At 39.7% G+C, this 24,451-nt stretch overlaps 1 protein-coding gene across 1 annotated transcript in view; it reads right to left on the minus strand.

The window, feature by feature from the left end:
• The window catches only part of tsnare1 (T-SNARE Domain Containing 1), a 302,556-nt gene that overhangs the window by 51,365 nt on the left and 226,740 nt on the right, over window positions 1-24,451 (minus strand). Inside the window, exon 10 of the mRNA XM_041794183.1 lies at window positions 12,934-13,016. Within this exon, the coding sequence (XP_041650117.1) occupies window positions 12,934-13,016 (83 nt within the window). The remainder of the gene's footprint in view (window positions 1-12,933; window positions 13,017-24,451) is intronic.

The raw sequence follows: 24,451 nt of genomic DNA on the forward strand, positions 1-24,451 counted from the left end.
GTTCAGAAGGGGACAGTAAGCATGAAATCAATGAGATTCAAAAAATAATACTAACGCACTGATCATGGGCCTTAATTAATTTGGATTAATGCATTAATGTTGACAGCCAAAGTCAACACTGATCAGAGATCAATTTATTAGGAGTAAGCAAACATTTTCATTTATTTGAATTGAAATTAACAGCTTCTTTTCCTGCTGTTTTTGACTAATCAGACATGTGGGAGTTGAACCTCTTAACAGGTGTTGCTTTTAAACTGATAAATATATATATATATTAATCATCAGAATTAGCTACTTTGTCAAGCTTCCATATACAGTGTTCTGTTAAAGTATAAGTGAACCCCCAGCTCAGAGCTAACTCCGCCCACTTCAAGATTTCAAAACATGCACAGAAAGTGAGTAGTTTGGTACTGAGAGGAGTGAGGGGAAAATGACTTTTTTAAAATTTTATTCTATTTTATCTTTTTTAAGGATGGGGTTTTCCCAGATGAAGAGGAAGTGACAGTGGCTCCCCTTGCCAGAAAGTGACACAGACAGAGTCCTGCATCACTGCTGCCTCAGAGTGATCTTTTGAGGTGGAGGATTTTTCCCCTCCAGAGTCCCCTGAGGCTCTCAGAGCCAAAGCAGTACAGGTGCAGGAGGGGATGGGAGTGGTCACTGAACGGTAAAGTCAGTTAGAGGCGGTAACATTCTACCTTTTATATAAAGTTTGTGACAGAGAAACCTACCGATAGTAGGTTTCTACGTCACATAAGCCTTTCCTTTTCAGAAAAGATATTTTAAAGCAGATGTCTGTTTTAGCTAATTAAAAGTTGTAAAATGCAGATTTTTATTGGTTTGGTGCAAATGTCAGAAATATCACCAACATTGATGTGTTTTATCATAGTTCAGTCAGATATTTCAGTGTATAGCTGAAAAAAAAAATGTTAAAGTGTTCACTACTTCTTTAATAATTTGGGGCATTTAGCCCTGATCATGATAGGACAACTGAAAAGTGAAACATGGACCATGCACCAAACAGCAGGAGTTGATCTCACTACCACTGCATGCAGAACAGTAGCCTCTGTACATGGAGGCCTGCTCTACCAACTGAGCTAAACCTGTGCCAAATACAGGGGTTTTTAAAGATGCAAAACATTATCAGCATAAATGTATCAGTGTTGGCAGATATTATCTTAGAAAGTCAAATATATTAACCAACATGAAGATTTCTGCTGATATTTACAACTGATATCAGCTGCAAATACTGCTTGCTGCATGCCCGTACTGCACATGCAGCATTAAAGGCACAAATCAGCCTTAAATAATGGCAGAATGTACGTACATGTTTATGTTAACACGAGTATACAAGTAAAGGCTGCATCATGTAAAGAAGTCACATTTGAACACAATCCAGAAATGCTGCCATCGTCTCTGGGCCAAAGCTCATTTAAATGGACTGAGGCTAAATGGAAAACTGTTCTGTGGACAGATGAATCAGAACTTTTGAAAACCACATATGCCATGTCCTGTGGACTAAAGGGGGGGGGGGGCCATCCAGCTTGTTATCATCACACTGCTCAAAAGCCTGCATCTCTGATGGTAAGAGGTTACATTAGTGCCTATGGCGTGGACAGCTTACACGTCTGGAAAGAAACTATCAATGCTGAAAAGTAGAGAGAGGTTTTTATTTCAGCAAGACAATGCTAAACCACATACCACATCCATCACAACAGCATGGCTTCACAGGAGAAGAGTCCAAGTGCTGAACTGGCCTTCCTGAAGGCCAGACCTTCCATCGATAGCAAAGACCCAGGACTGTTGATCAGCTATCCTACATCAGACAAGAATGAGACAACATTCCTCTCCAAAAACTCGAGCAATGGTCTCCTCTGGGTCTGTCCCTACTTTTCTGAGATGTGTTGCTGCCATCAAATTCTAATAAGCTTATATTTTAATGAAATAGTAAAATGTCTCAGTTTAACTTCAGATTTGTTTTTTTGTGTTTTTTTGTCAGTAATATGTGGATTTATAAGGTTTGAAAATTATTGTATTCTAGTTTTATTTACATTTTACACAGTGCTCCAACTTCTTTGCGAATTGGGGCTGAATGATCAGAATAATAATGGTCAAGCTGATGAAATATTACAGATGAAAGTACCTGGGCTCATCAGTGGGCCTACATATTGTTAGCAGCACAGTCTGAAGTAAAGCAGCTATTATGAGGTCATCGCATTTCACACGAATGCTTCACCTCTGACGATCTACTTCAGATGGTTTTGTTTCAAAGACAACAAAGTGACTTATTGTCATGTGGTTCATTCATCCCAGCTCTTCGCTACTACAGTGGAGACAGATTAAAGCTCTTTTGAACTTACAAAGGCAACTTCATCACTGCTATTGAAGGCTAACCTTGAGCAAGGAAGGTGAGCTAATCTCAGAGCAAAGTGTTGTGTGTACAATCAGACTGGATTCAAAAGGGGAAGACTCGCTCTATAGCGCCTCACATCACATGTGTGTGTGCTTCCGTGAGTGTGTGGGAGTCAAACACAGTGGAGCACCAGCCGCATGCAGTATAACCTGGCTTTATTCTGCTGCTCTCACAGAAATCTCTCTGCTGTAGCTCTCAACCCAGCAGACATGTGCTCACAGAGTCAGGGTTTGAGGGAGAAATAGGCTTTTTCAGGGGAGGCAGCGAGGGGTCTGTGAGACTTTGCATCTAATTTCAGATGAATAAATGTAAGACAGGAACCCTATGGATCCTAGCAACAGGAAAATATGGTTGTTTAGACTGTGTAGGGGAGACTGTTTTAACTCTATACAGTATCTAAAAACACTTTGGAAACATGTCGTGGAAGTAAAACTTTGTTGGTTGATATCACATAGGTATGTCTGATAATGAGCTGGACACATGTTGGTCAACATGATAATTATCTTTATAAATTTTATTTCAACATGGAAATCAAGCACTTTACATGGTCAGGTCACACCAAACCTGACCTCATACACTATACTGCCAAAAGTACTCGCTCACCTGCCTTGAACTGCATATGAACTTAAGTGACATCCCATTCTTAATCCATAGGATTTAATATGACATTGCTTCCCCCTTTGCAGCTATAACAGCTTTAAATCTTCTGGGAAGGCTTTCCACAAGGTTTAGGAGTGTGTTTTTCACCATTTCTTCAGAAGTACATTTGTGAGGTCACTCACTGATGTTGGACGAGAAGGCCTGACTCTCAGTCTCCGCTCTAATTCGTCCCAAAGGTGTTCTATCGGGTTGAGGTCAGGACTCTGTGCAGGCCAGTCAAGTTCATCCACACCAAACTCTCTCATCCATGTCTTTATGGACCTTGCTTTGTGCACTGGTGCACAGTCATGTTGGAACAGGAAGGGGCCATCCCCAAACTGTTCCCACAAAGTTGGAGCATGGAGTAGCTCCAAATCTCTTGGTGTGCTGAAGCATTCAGAGTTCCTTTCACTGGAACTAAGGGGCCAACTAAGGGGCCAAAACAAGCCCACACCATGATCCCCCCTCCACCAAACTTTACACTTGGCACAATGCAGTCAGACAAGGACCGTTCTCCTGGCAACCGCAGAACCCAGACTCCTCCATCAGATTGCGAGATGGAGAAGAGTGATTCGTCACTCCAGAGAACACACCTCCACTGCTCTTGAGTCCAGTGGTGGCGTGCTTTACACCACTGCATCTGACGCTTTGCATCGCACTTGGTGATGTATGGCTTGGATGCAGCTGCTCAGCCATGGAAACCCATTCCATGAAGCTCTCTACGCACTGTTCTTGAGCTAATCTGAAGGACACATGAAGTTTGGAGGTCTGTAGTGATTGACTCTGCAGAAAGTTGGTGACCTCAGCATCCGCTGACCCTGCTCCATTTTACGGAGTACAATCTGGATCTTATCTCTTCAATTAAAAGTTCAACTTTCATAGCCATCATCGCTGTGCGAATGACGCACTTAATTTCTTTGCTAGGCTGTAAAGTTTTATCTTTGTAAAGTTTTGTATCTGTGCAAAAGTACCAGATAAATATTATGTATGTCAAATAAGTTTAAGTTTATATAAAGAAAGACAATTTCACAGAAAAACTGGAGCATAAAAGTGTACTTCAATACAAGAAATCCAGTGTTCAGCTGTTTTTTAGAGAAAAATGCATCCATACAGTAGCACCAGCAGTGACTGTAGTGACATTACATTGACGTTTTTGTTGTGCTTTGACAAAACCAGTTAACATTAACTACAGTAAAAAGCTGGTTTCTTCTTAAAGACACAAACATCGTAACTACTTTGTTAATGAAATGACAGTTAGGGAAGTTTTATTTTTGACTAAACATTCCCACCTTGGTGCTTTCCAGTCCACCACAGTCTGAAATAACTTCAAATCCTTAAGTAACCCCGGATTTAGACTTTTTCTTTGAGTTCTTAAACCTGTTTCCATGTCCCCACTCCCTGCAGAGTCTAAAAATCCTCTTCTTGGTGATGTTTGGTGATCAGTCATGCATTCATAACACTCTAAAAGATGTGTAACGTATATCCACTTAAATTCAGGCTGTCCTAAACATACATTTTCTCTCTCAGATGTAAAGCCATCATTGCTGGGTTCTCCTCAGTTTATCGTACAGCCATGTTTCTCTGAGTTGTTTCTCCCTCTTCACTCTCCACAGATCTCTTGTCAGTCAAACAGCGTGAGAGCTTCTGTGATTACTTTTTTGCTCGGATTGTCTGATTTAGGATTTTCTGTTAATCAGGTTTCTGTAGGAGGCATTTTTGTCAACAGTGTTCATTTTGAAAACCCAGGTTTTTGTTCTATTTTGAATTCCTGATAGAAGAGAAGCACATCTCTGCATTAAATGGAGAGACGTTCAGGTCAGGCTTATAAATAGATGAAATATAAAGCTCTGCGAAGGATGATGTCTGCAACATTTCCACTGCTCTTTACTGCCAGCAATGACAGAAAAGAGATATAATGCCAAATTTTAAAGCATATAAAGGAGTAAAAAGGAAACATTTTTGTTATGATGAGATTAATATATGTTTTGGAGTTGGATAACTGTGGGGTTTTATGGTGAAACGTTTCTTGGAGATGTCACTGTGAGGTAACGAGGCACGTGCTGTGCATAAAGTGTCTAAATGATGAACTTAAGGGAAATCTTAATCTGAAATTAACCCAAGATATTTCTGGCCTTCTGCCAGGATAAGAGCTCAGTGAAGAAATCCCTAAACCCAGTAATGTCCTTAATATTGTACACAAGTCAACCATGCAGACCAATGGGCAGCTCAAGAGGGCTTAACAGTGACCTTTAGTGTCCTAGAACCAGCCTCCTCCATGCTAGTTTTTATGGTGAGCCATGACCCATACGCAATTCCAAAAAAGTACACTTCATAGAGAGCTGCATAACGCTAACCATGGTGACTGTAGACATGTCAGTATACGAATTTTGTCGTTTTAGAAAAAAAAAAACTACTCAGTGCTGTTCTTTGTTTTTCTTTTAGTGAAGAAATGTTTTCAAGTTCTGATAAAACTTACACTTTAGCAGCATCCACACTAATCTCTTCTTCTCCTCTCATAATTGCACCGGCCTCTTCTCGCTTCTTTCGTCACAACTCTGCCGTCCCCAAAAGTACTGCCGTTCAATGCTGATTGGTCTGTCACTTTCTAACCGGGCCCAAACTGTTCAGATGGGAGCTTTACAAGATGGATTTGCCAGTAAGAAAGACGGAAACATGCAAATCCATCGGCTTTGAAGGTTGTCTTCTTTTAGCAACAGTCTGTTAACATCTGGGCAGTGAGGAGACCAGTTGCTGGGGTTTTGAGAGAGGAATGTTGTCCCATTCTTGTCTGATGTAGGACTGTAGCTCCTTAATAGTCCATGGTCATCCTTGCTGGATTTTTCCTTTTGTAATTCTACGCATGTTTTTCATTGGTGAAAGGTCTAGACTGCAGGCAGGCCAGTTCAGGACCCTGACTCTTCTGCTGTGAGGCCATGCTGTTGTGATGGATGTGGTTTAACATTGCTCTGATGAAATAGTCAAGGCCTGCCCCGAACGAGGTGTTGTCTGGATGTTGCTCTTCACCTCTGTCTTCTTCTCGTCATTGAATAGTGCCTTCTCAGATATGTAAGCTGCCCACACCATAGCCACTAATGCAACCACATACCATCAGAGATGCAGGCTTTAGAACTGAGCCAGGATAGCCAACTGGATGGTCCCTCTCCTCTTTAGTCTACAGGACATTGCATCAGCGGTTTCCAAAAGAATTTCACAAATGCCTTTGCAAGAGCCATACTGGTGGCGGTGAAAAGTGGCAAAAATGCGTTGAAGTAGTATCAAAAATAAGTTAAAGTTGGCAAAAAAAAGGTTAAAAAGTGGCAAAAAGGAGGCAAAATGAGCAAAAAGGGGTAAAGTAGGCATAAACTGGCAAAAGATTGAGAAAAAAGAACTGGCCTTAGAAAGTGAAAAAGTGGGGAAAAAATGTCAAAAAGGGCAGCAAGAGGCAAAAATTGGTGAAAAATGAGTTAAAGGTTGCAAAAATGGTCAAAAAACATGGCAAAAAATTGTTAAAGTGACTAAACATGCAAAAAGGTAGGAAGAGTGGGCAAAAAGCAGCAAAGAGTGGCAAAAATGGGGGAAAGAGTGGCATTAGGCAGCTTCAATGAACAGAAAGGGGCAAATAATTCGAAAAAATGCAAATATCTAAAAGCAGGGCAAAAGAAGCAAAAAACTGGTGGAAAAGTGGTAAATATGGGATTAAAGTGATAAAATGTGCAGAAAGTGTCAAAAGAAGTGTCAAAAGCTGTCTTAAAGCAGTGAAAATTGATTAAAATTGGCAAAAAATGGAAAAAAGGCAAAAAAATTGCAATAAGGGATAAAAACATAAAAAGTAAAGGAAGCCAATTAAAGCCAGCTGAAACAAACTGGTTAGTGGGACTTGCAGTGGGTAATTTCTGAAGTCCTTTTCTAAGGTTTTCTAGGGGAGGGACATAAAAGAGCCACGCCTTGAGTATCACTGCTTTAAGTGTTATTAGTGGATGGTACAGCCAACTGTGTTGACAGACGTTGATTTCTGGAAGTGCTCCTGAGCCCATGCAGTGATTTCCAGTACAGAATAATGGCTGTTTTTAATGCAGCAGGCTCTGTGTGCCAAAGAGACCACCAGCGTTCAAAACTGATCTTCAGTCTTGCCCTTTTCTCATGGAGATTTCTCCAGATTCTCTGAATCCCTTGATTTTATTGACTGTAGATGATGGGACCTCTAAAATATTCCCAATTTTACATTGAGGAATGTTCTGTGAAATCTTTTTTTAGGCACAATTTTTCTCAGATTGATGAACCTGCCCATCTTTATTTATGAAAGACTCTGCATCTCTAAAATTATTCTTTTATACCCAGTCATGTTACTGACCTGTTGCCAATCGACCTAATCATTTGTAAAATGCTGTTTTTAATTACTACCACTTTTCAAGCCTTCTGTTGCCCTGTCCCTCCTTTTTTGAGATGTGTTGCTGTCATCAAATTCAAAATGAACCAATATTTTTTCATGAAAATAAAAAATACAACGTTTCAATTTCAACATCTCATGTGTTTGTATGTTCTATTGTGAATAAAATAATGGTTTATGAGACTTGAAATTCACACTCCGTTTTATTTACATTTTGCACCACATCCCATCTTTTTTGGAGTTGGGGTTGTAGTTAACATTTAAAGACATGTGCCCAGCTCTGACCTTTCTCATTCCCTTTTTTTCTAATCAAACCTACAGTTGCACTAAGAAACATCTAAGAAAAGTGTCCCTACTTCATTTGAAGTCAGGTTTTCCCTTTCCTCCAACATGCTCAGACCAGCCGTGTCTGATGGGGGCAGAGCCAGAGCAGTGTCACTGACATCAACCAGGGGAACTTCAAACATTGTTATTTCCACTCACATATCCTTCAAAGTAGCATAAAGAGTCCAGGGGGAGCAAAGGAAGAATGATTGGATGGTGGACCAGTTTTTCCTGCAGTGTGTCAGCGTTAGCCCATCCCCCTCAGTCCGAGAGCTGTGATCAGTCAGCGCTCCACCACTGTGATTACGTTATTCTTTTCCATTATCTTATTCGTCAAAAAGCAACAATTTGTATGTGTCTGAGTGTGGATGGCTCCATTCATCCGTCTAACCATTCATCTACGAGCCATCTCCCTTTTTCATCCTCTCCCTCCCTTGTCCTTTGTTCATTTCACAATCACAATGGCTGGCGCTTTGTATTCTCCTCAATTAAACCAGAGGAAAACTGTGTTGCATTGATTTTCTTTTTTAGACTCAGAGGGATGTAGTCGCTCACTGGGAGATCAATCGCAGCACTCACGATGGATGGACTTTTAAGTGTTAACAATTACATCAGATCAAATCAATAAGAGCGTTAGGTATTTCTTTGTTTTTCTCCCCTGTGTGTGAAACAGCTACAGCTTTGTTCACTGATCTGCCAGAACATCTGTGTTTTATTGTTAATTATAAACCATCTTGTGCAGCAATCAACAATCAGAGTTCATTGTGGTCCACTGAACACAGATGAGGTGATAAAACATCACCGCAACTAGATAAACTTGCAGCAGGGAGAGTAATCTGCCTCCGCATAATGGATTATAGATTCAATTTATTTTCGGTGTAAAGTGAGTAGACAAGGCGGGTCCCATGAAGAAAATGACATCCGCTCTTAATTGACCATTGGTGGAGATGTGCAGTGAGGCGTTAATACCAGCATCAAGGAGTGTTCAAGGCTACACCAGCGTTCTGCAGCATCCCTCTCTCTCTCAGGCCTCTCTGCTGAATTTTTATAGGATCACAATGGTGCCATCAACTTCACGCTACATTCACTTCATATTGAGTAAACACAAGTTACCAACTGGTAAAAGAGTTCAAATCAGCCCCCAGAGGGCTTTAAAGCAGATTTAGAGGTTTTATGGTGGATCTGCATCTGACTGTGGCTGATCTTGATTTTAGGTCTGCAAATCCCGTCTTCTTCAGTCCTAGAAAGACTGATTTATCAACGTGACCCTGGGTCAACTTCAATTTATCTGAACTGCTACAGGGAGAGGCCTTAACTTTCCTTAAAATCTCAAGGTTAATATAATCCTACACACTAGATCGACTGTCTCACAAAGGGATGCATGGGATATATTTCACTTCCATCTAAGGTCCACAATTAGTGCATTGATTTTAATACATCATAATTAATTGCATGCTTTATTGTCACAGACACTTTGGCTACACCAATACATAATCATCTTATTTGTGTTTTTATATGAATCTACATTTAAGATTGTTTCTTGACTATTTACTGAATACCTGTCATCTTTAATCAGGCATAACTTTTACAATGTAACAGTGTTTGTATAATTTTTGAGATCAGTTTTGGGGTCATGGTTTGGTATAGGTTTGGACCATTGATAAAAAAAAAAAGGATGATTCCCAGATTTACAATTCTAGATGTCCTTCACTTATTATTTTTTTTCTTTTATTAAGGCTAGTGCAACTTATATATCTTTTAAAAACCATGTTTGAAATATGCATTTGAATCAATCATTTAATACTTTGATGGATCTAGTGTTATCAAGAACTATCAGTGATAGTTGGTACAGCCTGTGATGTTTTACCCAAAAGACAAATGTAGAGGAAATCAAAATAATAAGAATGACTTGAAAAATACAAAATAAATACAGCATAACATGCTAATTGAAATATTTAATTTTTTGAGCAATGTGTTGTATTTATCATTTAGAAAAATGCTGTAACATCACATTCATTAACAATAAAAAGCTGGTGCAGGGAATACTCACACAAAATCCCGACTCACGTGAGGTCTGAAGGACCCCAGACTAGCTCATGTAAACACAGGATGGGATGTTACAACAGAGCCAGAGCAGAACACTTAAAAACACATTCGTTGTCGGGTTTGTTTTTTTTTTTTTTTTTTTTTTTACTTCTACTGGTCCGTGTATAGTCTTTAAAATGTTTTAGCAGTGGTAATATCTTCGAAACTCTGCTGTGACATCCGGAGGCTTTTTATAATAATTCAGCGCAGAGATGAGGAGCGGGAGAAAAGTGCAGCAGGTCTTGCTGTTCTGCCTGTCTTGCAGCAGAAGCAGGAAGCCCACTTTTCTTCTTCATGGTTTTGCTGGCTACCTCCTTTTCTTCATTGGCAGTTTAATAGTAGTGAGCAAACACTTAGCAGCATGGCTGCCACCAAATTGACGTGTAAATACCGTTACCTTTCATTTTCTCAATGGTTCAGATGTATTTGTTGTATGACAACGTGCACCAACCCATGACCATTTGGGACGAATAAAAGAACCGTCATACCCCTACTAATTTCTAAGATAAAACAAATAAAAACACACTTTTCATCGCAGGCTTCTCAAGAGCCCCTCCCTACTGTGGGCCCAGGTAATCAATACCCTTTTCCCCATGTACTACGCCAATAACCTTGCAAAGCAGATTGATATGCCCGTTTCCGTGTTTCTCACTGGCGAATCCATCTTGCAAAGCTCCCGTCTGAAAGTGACAGGACAAATCAGCGACGAGGGGCAGTACTTTCGGGTGCAGCGGAGCCGTGACGTAGGCAAGCAGCAACAAGAGGCCGGTACAACTGTGGTGGAAGACATTAGCGTGGATGCTGCTAAAGCGCCAGTTTTATCAGAGCTTGATGACAGTTCTTCATTAAAAGAAGAACAAAGAACAGCATTGAGATGTATTCTTTTCAAAAAAATGACAAAATTCGTGTGCTGACATGTCTGCAGTCGCCATGGTTCACGTTATGCAGTTCTTACTCCTCAGATTCAACGTCAGATGTTTTGTTGCTTTGATTGGCCCATAAAGATGTGACAAACAGAACGTTCATCCAATCACACTCTGAGGATTTTTTCAAAGCCTCTGCCCTTTCCCAAACGCCGTCTATGGAAGGTTTTCCAGATAGATGTGTTAAATACATCCATCTGGCATGTCAGGTTACTACACCCATGCACTACAATAAAAATCAATCTGATTTTGTCACGGACATTTACTGACATTGCGTGTAGTTATCACCATGCACCGATAGCATGCATGCATGTGTGACATTGGGTTGCAGCATTGCACACATGCTCTCCACTCTGTCAGCTGAATGCATGTTTTTGTTCCTCTGTAAATTTCAGTTTTCCCCTTGTATGAAATTTGACATCAGGTCTTTTTATTTTCAGTGTGCACAAGCAGAGGTGTGGCGCTTTGTACCAATGAACCTTGGACAGCTGTGAGCCATAGCAATGACACAAAATAGAGAACGGACAGTTCAAATGCAAATATGGATATTACTAATGCACACCTATCTCTAGTTTGTGAAGCAAGCTAACAAAAAAACTATTAAGTCAGTAAAGTGAAAGGAGAATCAAGATAACTATAATGGCTCCAAGTATTTACTGGTCAAACCCTGTAAAGTCAAGGTCTGTAGGTGTTTAAAAACAGAAAGAATTTAAAATTCCAGATTTAATTTCAGCTCAGATCTAATGAGTAATTCTGATTTGGATTTTTTTTTGTATCACAGGTTGTTATTCACAAGTATGCAGCTGAAAGCTCTGTAACTTTTACACTGCAGAGGAAAGAGTGATCATGCTTGAACTGGACCACACTGAATCTAAAATTCCTCTCTGCAGGTATGTCATGCTGTCAGTCTGTCTCTCTGTCGGTCTAACTTCGTGCCTATCTGTCTGCCTCTCCCTTTGTTGTTTTTCTTCCATTCAGCTGCTCTTTCTCTGTTAAGACGGCAGCAGTCTGGATTGGCGGAGAGCTAAATTGCTCGGTGTGAGCTCGGTCACGGCTCAGCTCTCCTTGAGATAATGAAATGACAATTAATGGGAAAGCTGTTGCCATTCGCTCATTTGTTCGCTCGCTAACGGAGCGGCAGGAGTAAGCGGACAGACAGAAACCACTGCATTCATGTCAGACTCTGCAAACTGCCCTGCAATTGTTTTCATGCTGAATAGCTGCTGATGTAACCGTGGTAAATCTGGCAAAAATAAGCGACAGCTCAGCCCAAAAACATTATTTTATGAAAAACTAATTTTGGTGTTGGAAGAAAATACACTTCAGCAGTAATTAAGTGCATGTTTCTACTTCTTACTGGCTCTTCATGAGTAAATTTGGTTACTTCAGGGATAAAACAAAAGCACATTTCCCCTATCAGTCAGTAGGTGCTGCAGCTGAGTCGAGCTTCAGCTGTGAAGCTGTGTAAGCCATGTACAAAACATATATATCCTTTATTAACCCAGTGACACTTAAGTCAATACATTATTTACCATAGCCAGAAGCCTACACAGCACAGAGCCACTCGACTCTCTGGCCTACTGAGATAGTCCCCGACAGAACGGCAGAAGACACATATATTCCTTGAAAAGAAAGAGCGAAAGCAGACCCTTGGGCATCTCATAAAGCGTCTCTCCAATATGTGCTGTGAAGTGGAAATTCAAGCCAGCCCCAAAAACACACAGAGAGAAAAACAAACAATTTCTGTTTAATTTCTGCCTTCCTTTTACTTCGTTTCCCCCTCTACGTCAAAGCATTTGTAGGATAAAATTACAAATGTATGAGCATTAAGAGGAAGGCTGGCTCATGGAATTGGAATATGTGCTTTTTAAAAGGACTCCAGGCAAACTGTCCATGTTTCCTGTCTCTAAATACAATTAATTCAACGGAAGGCAAAAGCTAGTAGAGTATGACACAAAATTACATCATCTCTGTTATTATGCTAGTGGGGATTGTGATAAAGCTGTGTAATCTAGTTAGCAAAGTCCCTGTTTGCATGTCTAATCAAGCTAAGCTTCTTGTGACTGCATTACAAAGCAAAAGCTCAGTCAAGTACAAAAAAGTTAAACGGAACAAAGTGAATGCAAAGTAGGGAGCACGCCAGGGCGTGAGGCGGCACACTGTACCTGGTATTGGTTGGCCTTTGCAAGCTCCTGATTGGCTGATTCCACGTTGGACGATGTGGTCTGGATGTAGTCTTCGATGCTGTCTGAGGAAGCACAGAACAGATTGAATGATAAAGGGATATTCTTATTTATAATGTCTGGTTCTCTCTTTAATTTTAGATTTCTTTTAAATAAATCTGACAGATAAAAACAAGGTGTCTGCAGCTCTTTCAAAGCACAACATGCAAAAATATCAAATCTTTAAAAATTTGTTCAACTAACTTCTTGTAATAAATAAATCCTTGTATTTATTTAAAAGCCACCGACAAGTCCAGAATTGTTTTATATATCTGAAAATGAGATGTTTATCCAGAGTTGTCAGGTGAATGAGGCCTAAAGTAAGTGTTCAGAGGTATTTCTGACCAGAAATAAGATGGACTGATGTCTGAGTTTTTGCAGGTGAAGCTATTTGTTGTTTTAGCAAGTGTTTCTCCTTATTATCACATTAATGAAGTCAAAGAATACCAGATCAGTGTTGGTCTTGACTGATCTCAATGGAAAATCCAGAGTCTGCCCAGTTTGAGACCGAGACAAGACAGAGTAAAATGCTCTCGAGTCCGAGACAAGACCAAGGCCGGTCTCAAGACTGTTCTCGAGTACTACAACACTAGTATTAATTAAACTCATATAGAGTTAAAGTTAACACTTTAAAAGTGTCTCCATCAGTCCTAACTTCATGTAGTTTACCACTCTTTGGAATATTTTACAGTATGACAGAGCCACAGTTATTCTGTAAAATCTGTGGCAGGGCGGGTCTCCTCTTCCAAAAACAAAACTGAGAGTCAACCTTATAGCAAGGCAATGCATCATCATGCAGAATACATACTATGTGTTCTAACATCTAAAGTCACAAGCAGGAATACTGACTCCGTGATAACTTCACTCATGGGGCAAATGCGTCTCACATCAAAAAAACAATCCACTAGAAACATGACCAAAGGAAATCCAGCAGGGACCACCGTACTAGGAAAACTCCAAACACATCAAAACATGCTGCCCAAGGTAAGGTTTATGATGACGAGGGGGCCAAGCTTTGAACCGTCGTGGACGCCTTAAGGGAGAGGAGCTGTGGAGGAGGTGCACTTGTTGATGTGAATGGAGAGTGGCTGCTGTGGGAATACAGTCCATTCTTAAAAATAATAAATGTCTTGCAACTTTGTTTCAGAATTAAACTTTCTCAGGGCCTGCAGCTGTCCACAGAGAATGTAGCAGTCACTGATCAGAAAGGCACCATAGCAGAGCAGGCTGTTCCCATTGACTTCTGTTAACTTCACATGGAAAATGGTTTAAAAATTGCTAAAATGTGTTAACAATGGGAAAAAAATGTTAGAAGAGGTGGTGAAGTTGAATTTTAAAAGTAGCAGAAATGGGTTAGAAGTGGCAAAAATGGGCATTAATAGTGGTAAAAGGGAGTTAAAATGTTGCTGAAATGGCTTTAAATCGGCAGAAATGGGTGTAAATTTGGTGAAATGGAATAGAAATTTGATATAAACTGGCAAAAAAAAGGTTTACTGAAAAAGAAGAAAATAGGCAGATATTGGCAGAAATTGGTTAAACTACCAAAATTGGGCATGTCAAATGATGAGATGTGGCCAAAATGGGAAAAATTTTCTGTACAAAAGGGTTACATATGGCAATAATGGGTCAAAAGAGGCAACATTAACTTAAGTGGCAAGAATTTGTGTAGAAATGGCAGAAAAAAAGTGGTGGAAACAGTTTAAAACAGACAAAATAGGTGTCAAATGGCCAAAATTGTTAAAATTGGTGGGGAAAAATGATAAAGGAGTAAAAAATGTACCAAAATTGGTGTAAAGTGGCAACAGTGTAATTTAAAAAATATTCTTAGTTTTATTGGGGGGCATCTGGGGACCCTTTCTCAGTGTCTCATGACCCCCAAGGGGGTCCCGATCCCAAGGTTGAGAACCGCTGCCTTAGAAAACATCACCGCCTTAGTGCCCGTTTTTTATGCTGCAAAATTCTGTTGATTACCTGAAGCATATTTACATGAAAGAATACATTTTAAAAGGATAAAGGTATCAATAAATGACTGTGAGGTGAATCAACAAAATCGCTGAGAAAACCGATGAATTGCATTCCTGTTTTTATCAATTCATTTTTTGGAAAAATAGCAAAAGAAGGCTACATATCTGTCCTTATTCATGACAAGCCAAACACTGCTGAGCTGTCCTCTGGTCTCTCCGTGCGTCCTTACTCGCTGAATCATCCTGACCTTAATGGAAGGACTGACTTTTGTTCGTATTGTTACTCTGCACACACAGCCTTGACAGCACATTACGTGACGGTGCTCAGAGTTACCAAGGACAACTGGTCTGATAGTTAACACTGTGAAAACAGCAAGGCCTCATTTACGGTCTGCCGATACACAGAAGGTAATGGGATGAGACAGAACATGTTTAATGAAGCGGAAGCTCGAAATATTTGGTAATACCCACATATATATACCGGCGGCCAATAACAGTGAGAGTGCTATTGATTGTTTTGGTGTTGTGAGAGAATAAAGGCTGAAGCCACTTCAGAGGTAAGGGTAAAGACTTTCCTCTGTTTCTTTTCGTGATGGCCTCGGATAATTACTGCACCACTCCAGCTTGTAGAGAATTAACTTTTGAACTTCACAGGAGCAGGAGGCTGGAGGAATGAATGGTGCTGATAGACTAAAAGCACTTCCTCCTCTGTTGGCAGAGGGACACATCGTCAGTGGCTGACACTCAGAGGAAGGTTGACTCCTGAAGTGACTCACTCATCCTTTCTCTGTCTCTCTTCTCACGGCTCTTCTTTATTCTTAACTCAATCAAATCGACTTCACTTCAGTCAGTGTTTCTGTTACATAACAGCACATTAGATCACCGACGACAGTGTATGTTTCTGAACAGTTTCAGATGAGACAAGTGAAGCCATGGGAAAAAAGAAAGAACAACAAAACTCAGTGGGTGTGTTTTTAATAAAAATTTAAAGAACTTCGACTAGTTTGGACAAAAACAGTAACATCTTCATTGAGTCACTTTGTAAAAACATGGCCTTCAGTGGGGTACAAGATTATCTGTTTTCCTGTGTTGTCTCGGTTGATTTTGCCCTCTATAAGGGGGGTGTCAAACTTACGGATGGCGGGCCACTTACCAGCAGGTACAATGTAGCCCGTGACACATTCGGGGAAAATGAGAAACATTAGCTGTACCCGAAGCCACAACACACTTATTCCCTACTCCCTATCCACTATAAAGTGAGCAGCATATAGTGGACTATATTGTGGACTCAGCTGCTAAACATAAAAATGATTTCGGACACTACTCCGGCCACGGGCAATGACGTCATCGCCATCTCACTATAAACCCTTTAGGCGCCACAGTTTTTCAAAGAAAATACTCAATTTTGATATCAAGATTTCAAAAGGCTGTGGCTTGAAAGTGCTTACAGATAAAGGTATACTGTAAATGAGAAAACTCTTCAGTATGACCCAAAGTTTGTGGTGGAAGTAAATCCCCTCATCTAATTTGCATATTCTGACGTCACCAGGCAGCCTCCAACGCCACTGCTTCTACCACATCTGCCCCTTCCTTTGCGGTATTTTTTTTTTATTCCCGCAACCTTCGTCAATATTAATGTTTTGACCACCCCTGCAACCCCCACCATGTCCCCACCCCGGCTACCGTGAGGAAAAGCAACAGCAACGGTATGTGCTGCTTGTGCACTCTCATGGCACAGAGAGAGTCACTGTGGCTCCGAAGCACCGGTAGTCTCGGTCTCACCAGATGACTGCACTTCATCGTCACGGGGTGAATTTTCCACTATTCTTCCCGGCATTGTGAGTATTCTCGCTACAATTCGCTCTCTTTCTCTCTTTTACGCTCCAACTACAATCTCTTCTACTACTTCAAAGCCTTGAATAGACCCCCCCGCCCCCCAAATGTTGCTGGGATTGAAGTTACTCATGTCTACCATCTCCTGGTGTAAAATAGTAACAACATTAGGGCCCATATTTGCAGTTAGAGCCTGTTTAATTCAGCAATGTTGCTTGTCGCAATTTTGGCGACTTTGGTGCTTAACGGGTTAAAGTGTTTAGCGATCACAGCTCGTAGATTTCCATGACAACGGCTGAGGATTGAAATTAATGGTAGAATGTCACTGAAAACTGATACAAAATGTACCGTATTTTCACACAAAAAAAATACAGATAAAAAAAGTTTGTCTTAAGTGGCTAAATAGTATACATTTTTGTGTGTTATAACTGATTTTTGCATAAAGACGATGGTCTCATGTCTTGTAATCCTCATGGGGAAAAATGTTACTCCCTACTTGAATCCTTAACATTTTCTTACAGATTATATACTTTGGTTAAAACCAACTAACAAAAAAGTATCTTAAAAAGTTTTTAAATGTGTTCCTGAGCTCCTCTCGTTCATCTGTCATGTTTGAGAGCAGCAACCGAGATGCATGATGGTAAATATTGCTAGCCTAGTGACCATCGGCTGTTCACTACTTTTCAAAATGCATTGTGGGATAGAATGAGTGAACTATATAGTGAATAACAATGCTCACTCAGAATTCTTACACAACTACAAAATGGCGTATTCAGTGTATAGTGCACTATATAGTGAGTAGAGAGTGATTTCAGAAACAGCCATTGTCTTCTTTAGTTTCAACAAGTTACAAAGATTTTATCAAAGATGAAGAAGTTAACTACCATATACAGCTGCACTCTGCTCTTTCACTGTAATGAAGTCCAGTCCTGTCCTCTGATCAGTTTCCTGCATGTCGGGTCTTAATGAATGTGAGAGGGTTTTGCTTTGTAAAACTAGAATTTTTGCCTTAATCAGACTACAAACAGCTGCTCTCAGGATAACAAATACCTCCCATCATAATTGAGCATCTGCCACAAACGTGGACAGAGTATCTCGCTTTGGTGAGTCCGATCTCTCTGACTCATCATGATTAAATGTATTATGCAAATCTTGTTTCAGCTGAACTTATTTATTTATTTATTGTTTTTTTTTAACAATTTAATTTTATGTCAACAAGAAGTGAAATTGTGGTCTTGATCCCCTAGATTCAAACAGGATATCTTTAATAAATCCTGTGGCGTATTTACCTTCAAATCTCATCAAATGGTAAAAAAAAATCTCTATAAACATTTCATCTGAAGACAGGCTGTCTGATGGCATGAGAGGTCTTATATCAGCGCTGAAAGGCATCCAAAACTAAGAAAGGAGATGCCCCAGTTCACTGTGAGTGCAGAGATGTCAGGAAGATTCTGATAGAGCGGAACATGAAGAACAACTGAAGGGCCTCAGAGGTGCTTAAAAGTGAAGTTTTCACTCAGCAGGAGAATAGCGTTAATTTCCTAGATTAAAACTATGACTAAAATATGTGTCGACACTCTTTTTCCCCTAAGAAAGACCCGACTGAGACTACCCAAAAAATAGATCTTTGATGTCTAAAACTGACAAAAAGCAAGGTTTGTTGTTGCCAGATGACTAAAACTAGACTAAAATCTAATTTAGTTTCCTGACGTTCAAAATCGATGATATTTCTCTACTGTGGGTAAATCTGTCAAAATACAGTGAATCTGTAGCTATTCTGTCTCTCAGCAGTAGAAAGCAGGGACCCCAGGTTTAGCAGGGTGCAGAGAACACACTACCATGATCTGGTACCAAATTCAGGCAAGAAAATAAACGCTTGGACTAAAAGAGAAGACTGAAATTTGAGACTTTTTATGGACAGAAACTAGACTATGATGTTTTGGAGGTTTTGTTGACCAAATCTAGACTAAAACTGAAAATGGTAGAGATGACTAAAATGTGACTAAAACTTAAATGCATTTAATCAAAAGACTAAGACTGAGACTAAAATTTAAAAAGCTGTCAGAATTAACACTGGGGAGCAGAAGCAGGTTTAGAGCTCAATGAGCTCATCAGTGAGGGATAAATCTTCCTCCCTCTCTTTGCCTCCTCTCTGTGCACTGATCTCAGTCCAGGTGAAATAATCTCTGTGTCAGATCAGATATTGTGGACATCAGGTTGCTTTTCACAGCTTTAACAGTCATACTGAGTGTATATTTTTAATGAATATTCCAGTTCATCATCAGTGGATAATAAAAAGGTGAAAAAATGTATGTCATGCCATATGTTCATGTGGCATGTTTTTTGCCTAACTTGTTTAGGTTTTTTTTGCAGGTATATTCTCTATCTTAAGTAGCTAATTAACATTTTTGTGTGTAAACATGCAGCACTCACGAAATGGTGCATGCATCTAATATTGTATCATGTATATTTATAAATATTCCAGCAGCCTATATATCAGTCCTTGGTTGCATTGATGTTGCTAAAAAATGGTCTGGATTGCTCTCCTTGATGCCCTAATGTTTGAAAAATCACTGCAAAAGTGCTGGGTGGTGGCCCCTGTGGTAGATAAACCTGATAAAGGGCCTCCTTAGAGAACAATAAATGACAAAGTGTTTTTAGGTTGACTTTTATATGGACGATGCATAATGAATTTCCCTCCAGGGCTGTCTTCTGGTGGAAAAGGTGTTCTCTCAGTGAACTAAACCACATGGCTAAGAGTGGAGAAACTGCAATCAAGTGCATTCAGCTCTTTGATATAAATTTTATTTTCTGTAATTCCTTGTCTGTATTTCCACAAGTGTAGGAATAATAGTGTTAAATCTTAACCAGGATTTTACTGTAAATGTTGGACAGGTTTTTGAATGATGGTGCCTCATTACAGCAGGTGCCCTTTTATCATTTTTGCCCCTGCCCCTCCAACATCCTGAGTCCACCACTGCAGCTGACAAAGTCACAATCAGTGCTGAAAAGTAGACAGAGGTTTTAGAGCAACATCCACACAACCTCTTTCACAGGGAAGGAATTTCAGCAAGTCAATGCTTAACCACACTGAATCTTAAAGGGATATTTTGGATTTTTTGAAGTTGGGTTGTATGAGGTACTTGTTGATAGTAGTGCAGTTATCCTCCAGAGATTCCAGTGTGCATTTCCCCTTTAATAAAACATCGCTTTGAGAAGCCAGACTATATAGCAGTGTTCATGGGTATAATTTCTCTGTCTTTCATTTTTCACCCAGAAAGCCACCATGTTTGGCACTATTTTGCAATGTGAGTTTCAACTACTGTGTTCCTTCACCTCGACATATCTGATCAGCTGTTTGGGTCAGCAAAGGAGACCCAGGACTGTTAAGCAGCTCCTGCATCAAACAAGAATGGGACAACATTCCTCTCCCAAAACTCCAGCAGCTGGTCTCCTCACAGACAATCGTTAAAACACAAGATGCTACACAATGGTAAACATGGCCTGTTCCTACTTTTTTGAGATGTGTTGCTGCCATCAAAATGAGCTAGTACTTTTAATGAAATGGTAAAATATCTCAGTTTCAAGATCTCATATGGTTTCATGTTCTATTGTTAGTATAGGTTTTTGAGATTTGCAAATATTGCATTCTGTTTTGAGTTACATTTTACCTGTTTAAATAGGTGACATACTTCTGTCAATAAATCATGCTCTCCTGGTGATGTTACTCATGTACAAGAACAGTAGTCCAGTAAATGAAGCTTAGCATACACCGTGTTCCAAATTATTATGCAAATTAGTTTTTAGTGTCATAGACATTCAATTTTTTGTTTTTCGGTTAAACTCATGGATGGTAGTGTGTCTCAGGGATCTTTGGATCAGTGAAATCAATCTCAGACACCTGTGAGAATTAGTTTGTCAGGTGAGCCCAATTAAAGGAAAACTACTTAAGGCGGTCCTTTCATCATGAGGAGAGAGCTGGTAGGTCCCCTTAGGGTCCCTGAAGGTGTGAAAATGACCTCGGCAAAGTATTTAGAGTTTCTGACTGACCACTTTCTTCCGTGGTACAAAAAGAAGAACTGTACCGTTGGAAGCAAAATTATCTTCATGCATGACAATGCATCATCTCATGCTGCAAAGAATACCTCTGTGTCATTGGCTGCTATGGGCATAAAAGGAGAGAAACTCATGGTGTGGCCCCCATCCTCTCCTGACCTCAACCCTACTGAGAACCTTTGGAGCATCCTCAAGCTAAAGATCTATGAGGGTGGGAGGCAGTTCACATCAAAACAGCAGCTCTGGGAGGATATTCTGACATCCTGCAAAGAAATTCAAGCAGAAACTCTCCAAAAACTCACAAGTTCAAAGGATGCAAGAATAGTGAAGGTGATATCAAAGAAGGGCTCCTATGTTAACATGGAACTTGGCCTGTTGAGAAGTTTTGATTGAAATAGCTTTGATTCCAGTAAATATGACCTAATGCTGCAAATTCAACAAATGACCATTTTCAGTTCTTTACAACCTATAAAATGTTTTAAAACTCTTTTGTGCATTATAATGAAGAACAGTGCATTTTGAGGTTTTTTTTAAATTATTTTTGAAAAGAAAAATAGTTACCATTGGGCGGTTTGTTTAATAAAATTTAGTTATGCTCTTATGGTTGATGACTTAAAAATTGTACTGACCATCATTTACATTGAGTATTTAGGAAAATCTGAGAAAAATCGCCCTTTCCAAAAAGACAGCTTTTTGAAAAGGGCAGAGCTTTTGAAAAAAAAAAGTTCAGAGGGTGATTGGATGAATGTTCTGTCACATCTTTATGGGCCAATCAGACCAACAAAACACGTAACATAGTGCTACTAAGCCATACGCCTGCGCCCAACCGACTGAATAAACTCCACAGGGAACTGCATAACGCTGCAAACAATGGGGACTGTAGACATGTCAGTACACGACTTTTGTCATTTTTGAAAAGAAAACAACTCACTGCTGTTCTTTGTTCTTCTCTTAATGAAGAAATGTTGTCAAGTTCTGATAAAACTGGCACTTTAGCAGCATCCACGCTAATGTCTTCCACCACAGTTGTACTGGCCTCTTGTTGCTGCTTGCTTACGTCACGACTCTGCTGCGTCTGATTGGTCCTGTCACTTTCTAACCGGCCCAAACGGTTCAGATGGGAGCTTTGCAAGATTTATAAACCTAGAGATGTTCTATTTGACTGAAATTTGACTTGGGGGTTCATAACACAGTGACCTGTGTGCCAAGACCTCTCTTGATCCAATCATCCTGCGGCTGTCATATTTTAAACTCAGTTGTCCTTTCCTCAGCAGTCAGTGAGTTAATTCAGTATGACTGCTTCAACCCTCCTCCACCCCAGCCACCTCCATTACATGTCATCAGCGTCAAGGTCCTCAGAAGACCACTTCTGATGTTAACCTACTCCTTCCATCACCACCATCATTGTCTAGACTCCATTGGGGGTATCCTATCCTGCTGTTGGCCTTACTACCCTTTAAAGATGATGAAGACATCAGGATGGAGTCCCAAATATTTCCAAACTTGTAAAATGAATTAATGTTAACTTGTTTTACTTGTCTCTCCTGATAAAAAAGGCCTAACAGAGCTGTACCTGTAGCTCAGCTCAACTGTGCATGTAGAGAACAACCCCTCCACTCATTAAACCACAGTCTAGTGCCACCTTTAGTCCAGATGGATGATAATGCACTGAAGATTTCTCACCATCTAAATTCTGTCAGTTTAGCTTTTTATGTCTTAATTGAAATGATGAAATCCAAAAGCAGAGTAACCCTGTTAGGACCCGTCGAGACTGCCGAGCCCTGTGAATACCAAACAAACACACTCTACTTCTGAGCAGAAACAAGCCCTCAGTATGTGTAATCCCAGAATATTTTAATCACCCTCAGAAACAAAACCAGTGTTCTCTTTTGATGTGCACTAAATGAAAACGTATTTAGCACCTCTTTTGTTTACTGTGCCAGAGTTTGCGTCTGCATGCTCAACCAACCTTGTTGATTGTGTATCTCGGCTCCCAGGCTTTAATACAGTGTGTCCTTAGCCAGCGTGAATAGGCCATAAAAGCACTAATCCTTCCTTCTTGAGCCTATTCATTTCTTTGTATTACCTGCTGCTTTGATACAAACGCCTCTGCAGCACATTGCATATTATTCATATCCGCCACTACACCGAGAAAGCCTTGTTCAAAAAAGGCCAAAGGCAATTTCAGCGTGTCTCTTTTTAATAGGGAGAGGTCCATTATTGTGCTGCTCTGTGCTGTAATGATCAGATCGGACTTCTGCTGCGTTATAATGTCGTAAACTCTGCAGTCTTCCACCGGGGCCTCTTTTTCCCCTCTCTCTATTGGCCCATTTGGGTGGGAGCACACTGTGTTCCTCTACCTGCCATGGCCTAAATACCATACCTGCAGCCTTTCACATGCAAATGACAAAATGTGTAACAAACCCAGTGCAGTTCAAGCATGTCTGATTGTGCTGAGCAAGCATGAGGCGTGGAAGAATTTACAACCAAAGGGCCTGAATGTCATGGAAGGGAGTGTTTAATGTTTTTTTATGTGACAAAAGGAGCGAACAGTGCACATGTTGAAGTGCAAAATGTATAAAAAAAGGTTATTTTAAACATTTATAATGTCATTCTCCTTGTTGCAAAGACTTTCCGTGTTTTTAATTCAGCACTTCTACAAGCTCAGAGCAGTCGAAAGGGCTCATTTGTTGCTGACCCTGAGCTCAAACACAGCTGCTTAAGACAACATAAAACAAGCTACGACAAGTAAGAACATTCACACAAACAGAGAAAGCTGCAGATACAGAAGTTTAATCCACTTCGAGGAAAGATCAAATAAAAGTTTCAAAGAAAATGAGTCAGTAAGATCAGAATCATGGCGTTAAAATCAATTCATCTGCTCAATTTAATGCAAAATTAGTCAACTTCAGGAAGTTAGCATACGTGCAGCCTTTAGCGTTAACTTTAAAGACAAGTCAGATTGATTCTTTTCTGCAGAGACAAGATATTAGAAAGACTTAAAAAGTTTCAGCTGAGAAACATCTATCCTGGAATTTCAAACACACCATCGTCCTCCCTCCTTCTGTCCCTAATCAGCCACAAAAATAGCCATGATGTTGCTTTAATAGTCGTCTTGAAGACATAATTTCAACTTTTTATCTCATGGTTGTGACTTTTTTTATCTCATAATTTTGGCTTATTTTGGCTTTTTTTTATGTCATCATTTTGACATTTTCATCTCAAAATTATTACTTTTTGTTTCATTTTTTTTTTTAATCTCATAGTTATGATTTTATCTCATGATTTCAGCTTTTTATCTCACAGTTGTGACTTTATATCTCATAATTTTGACTTTTTAAACTCATAATTATGACATAAAAGCTCAAAATTTTAACTTTTTATCTCATAGTTGTGACTTTTTATCTCGAAATTTTGACTTTTTGTATCATATGTCTTTTTTTTCCTGATTTAAGCTTTTTATCTCATATTTATGACTTTTTATTTCAAAATTATTACTTTTTATCTTATAATTTTCTGTTTTTTCATGTCAATATGTCTTTTTAGCTCATATTTTTGACTTTCTATCTCATGATAAACGTTCAGTGGTAATGCTGCAACAGCTGATC

The sequence above is a fragment of the Cheilinus undulatus genome, linkage group 8 (genome assembly GCF_018320785.1).
Source record: "Cheilinus undulatus linkage group 8, ASM1832078v1, whole genome shotgun sequence".
NCBI classification, from domain to species: Eukaryota; Metazoa; Chordata; class Actinopteri; order Labriformes; family Labridae; genus Cheilinus; species Cheilinus undulatus.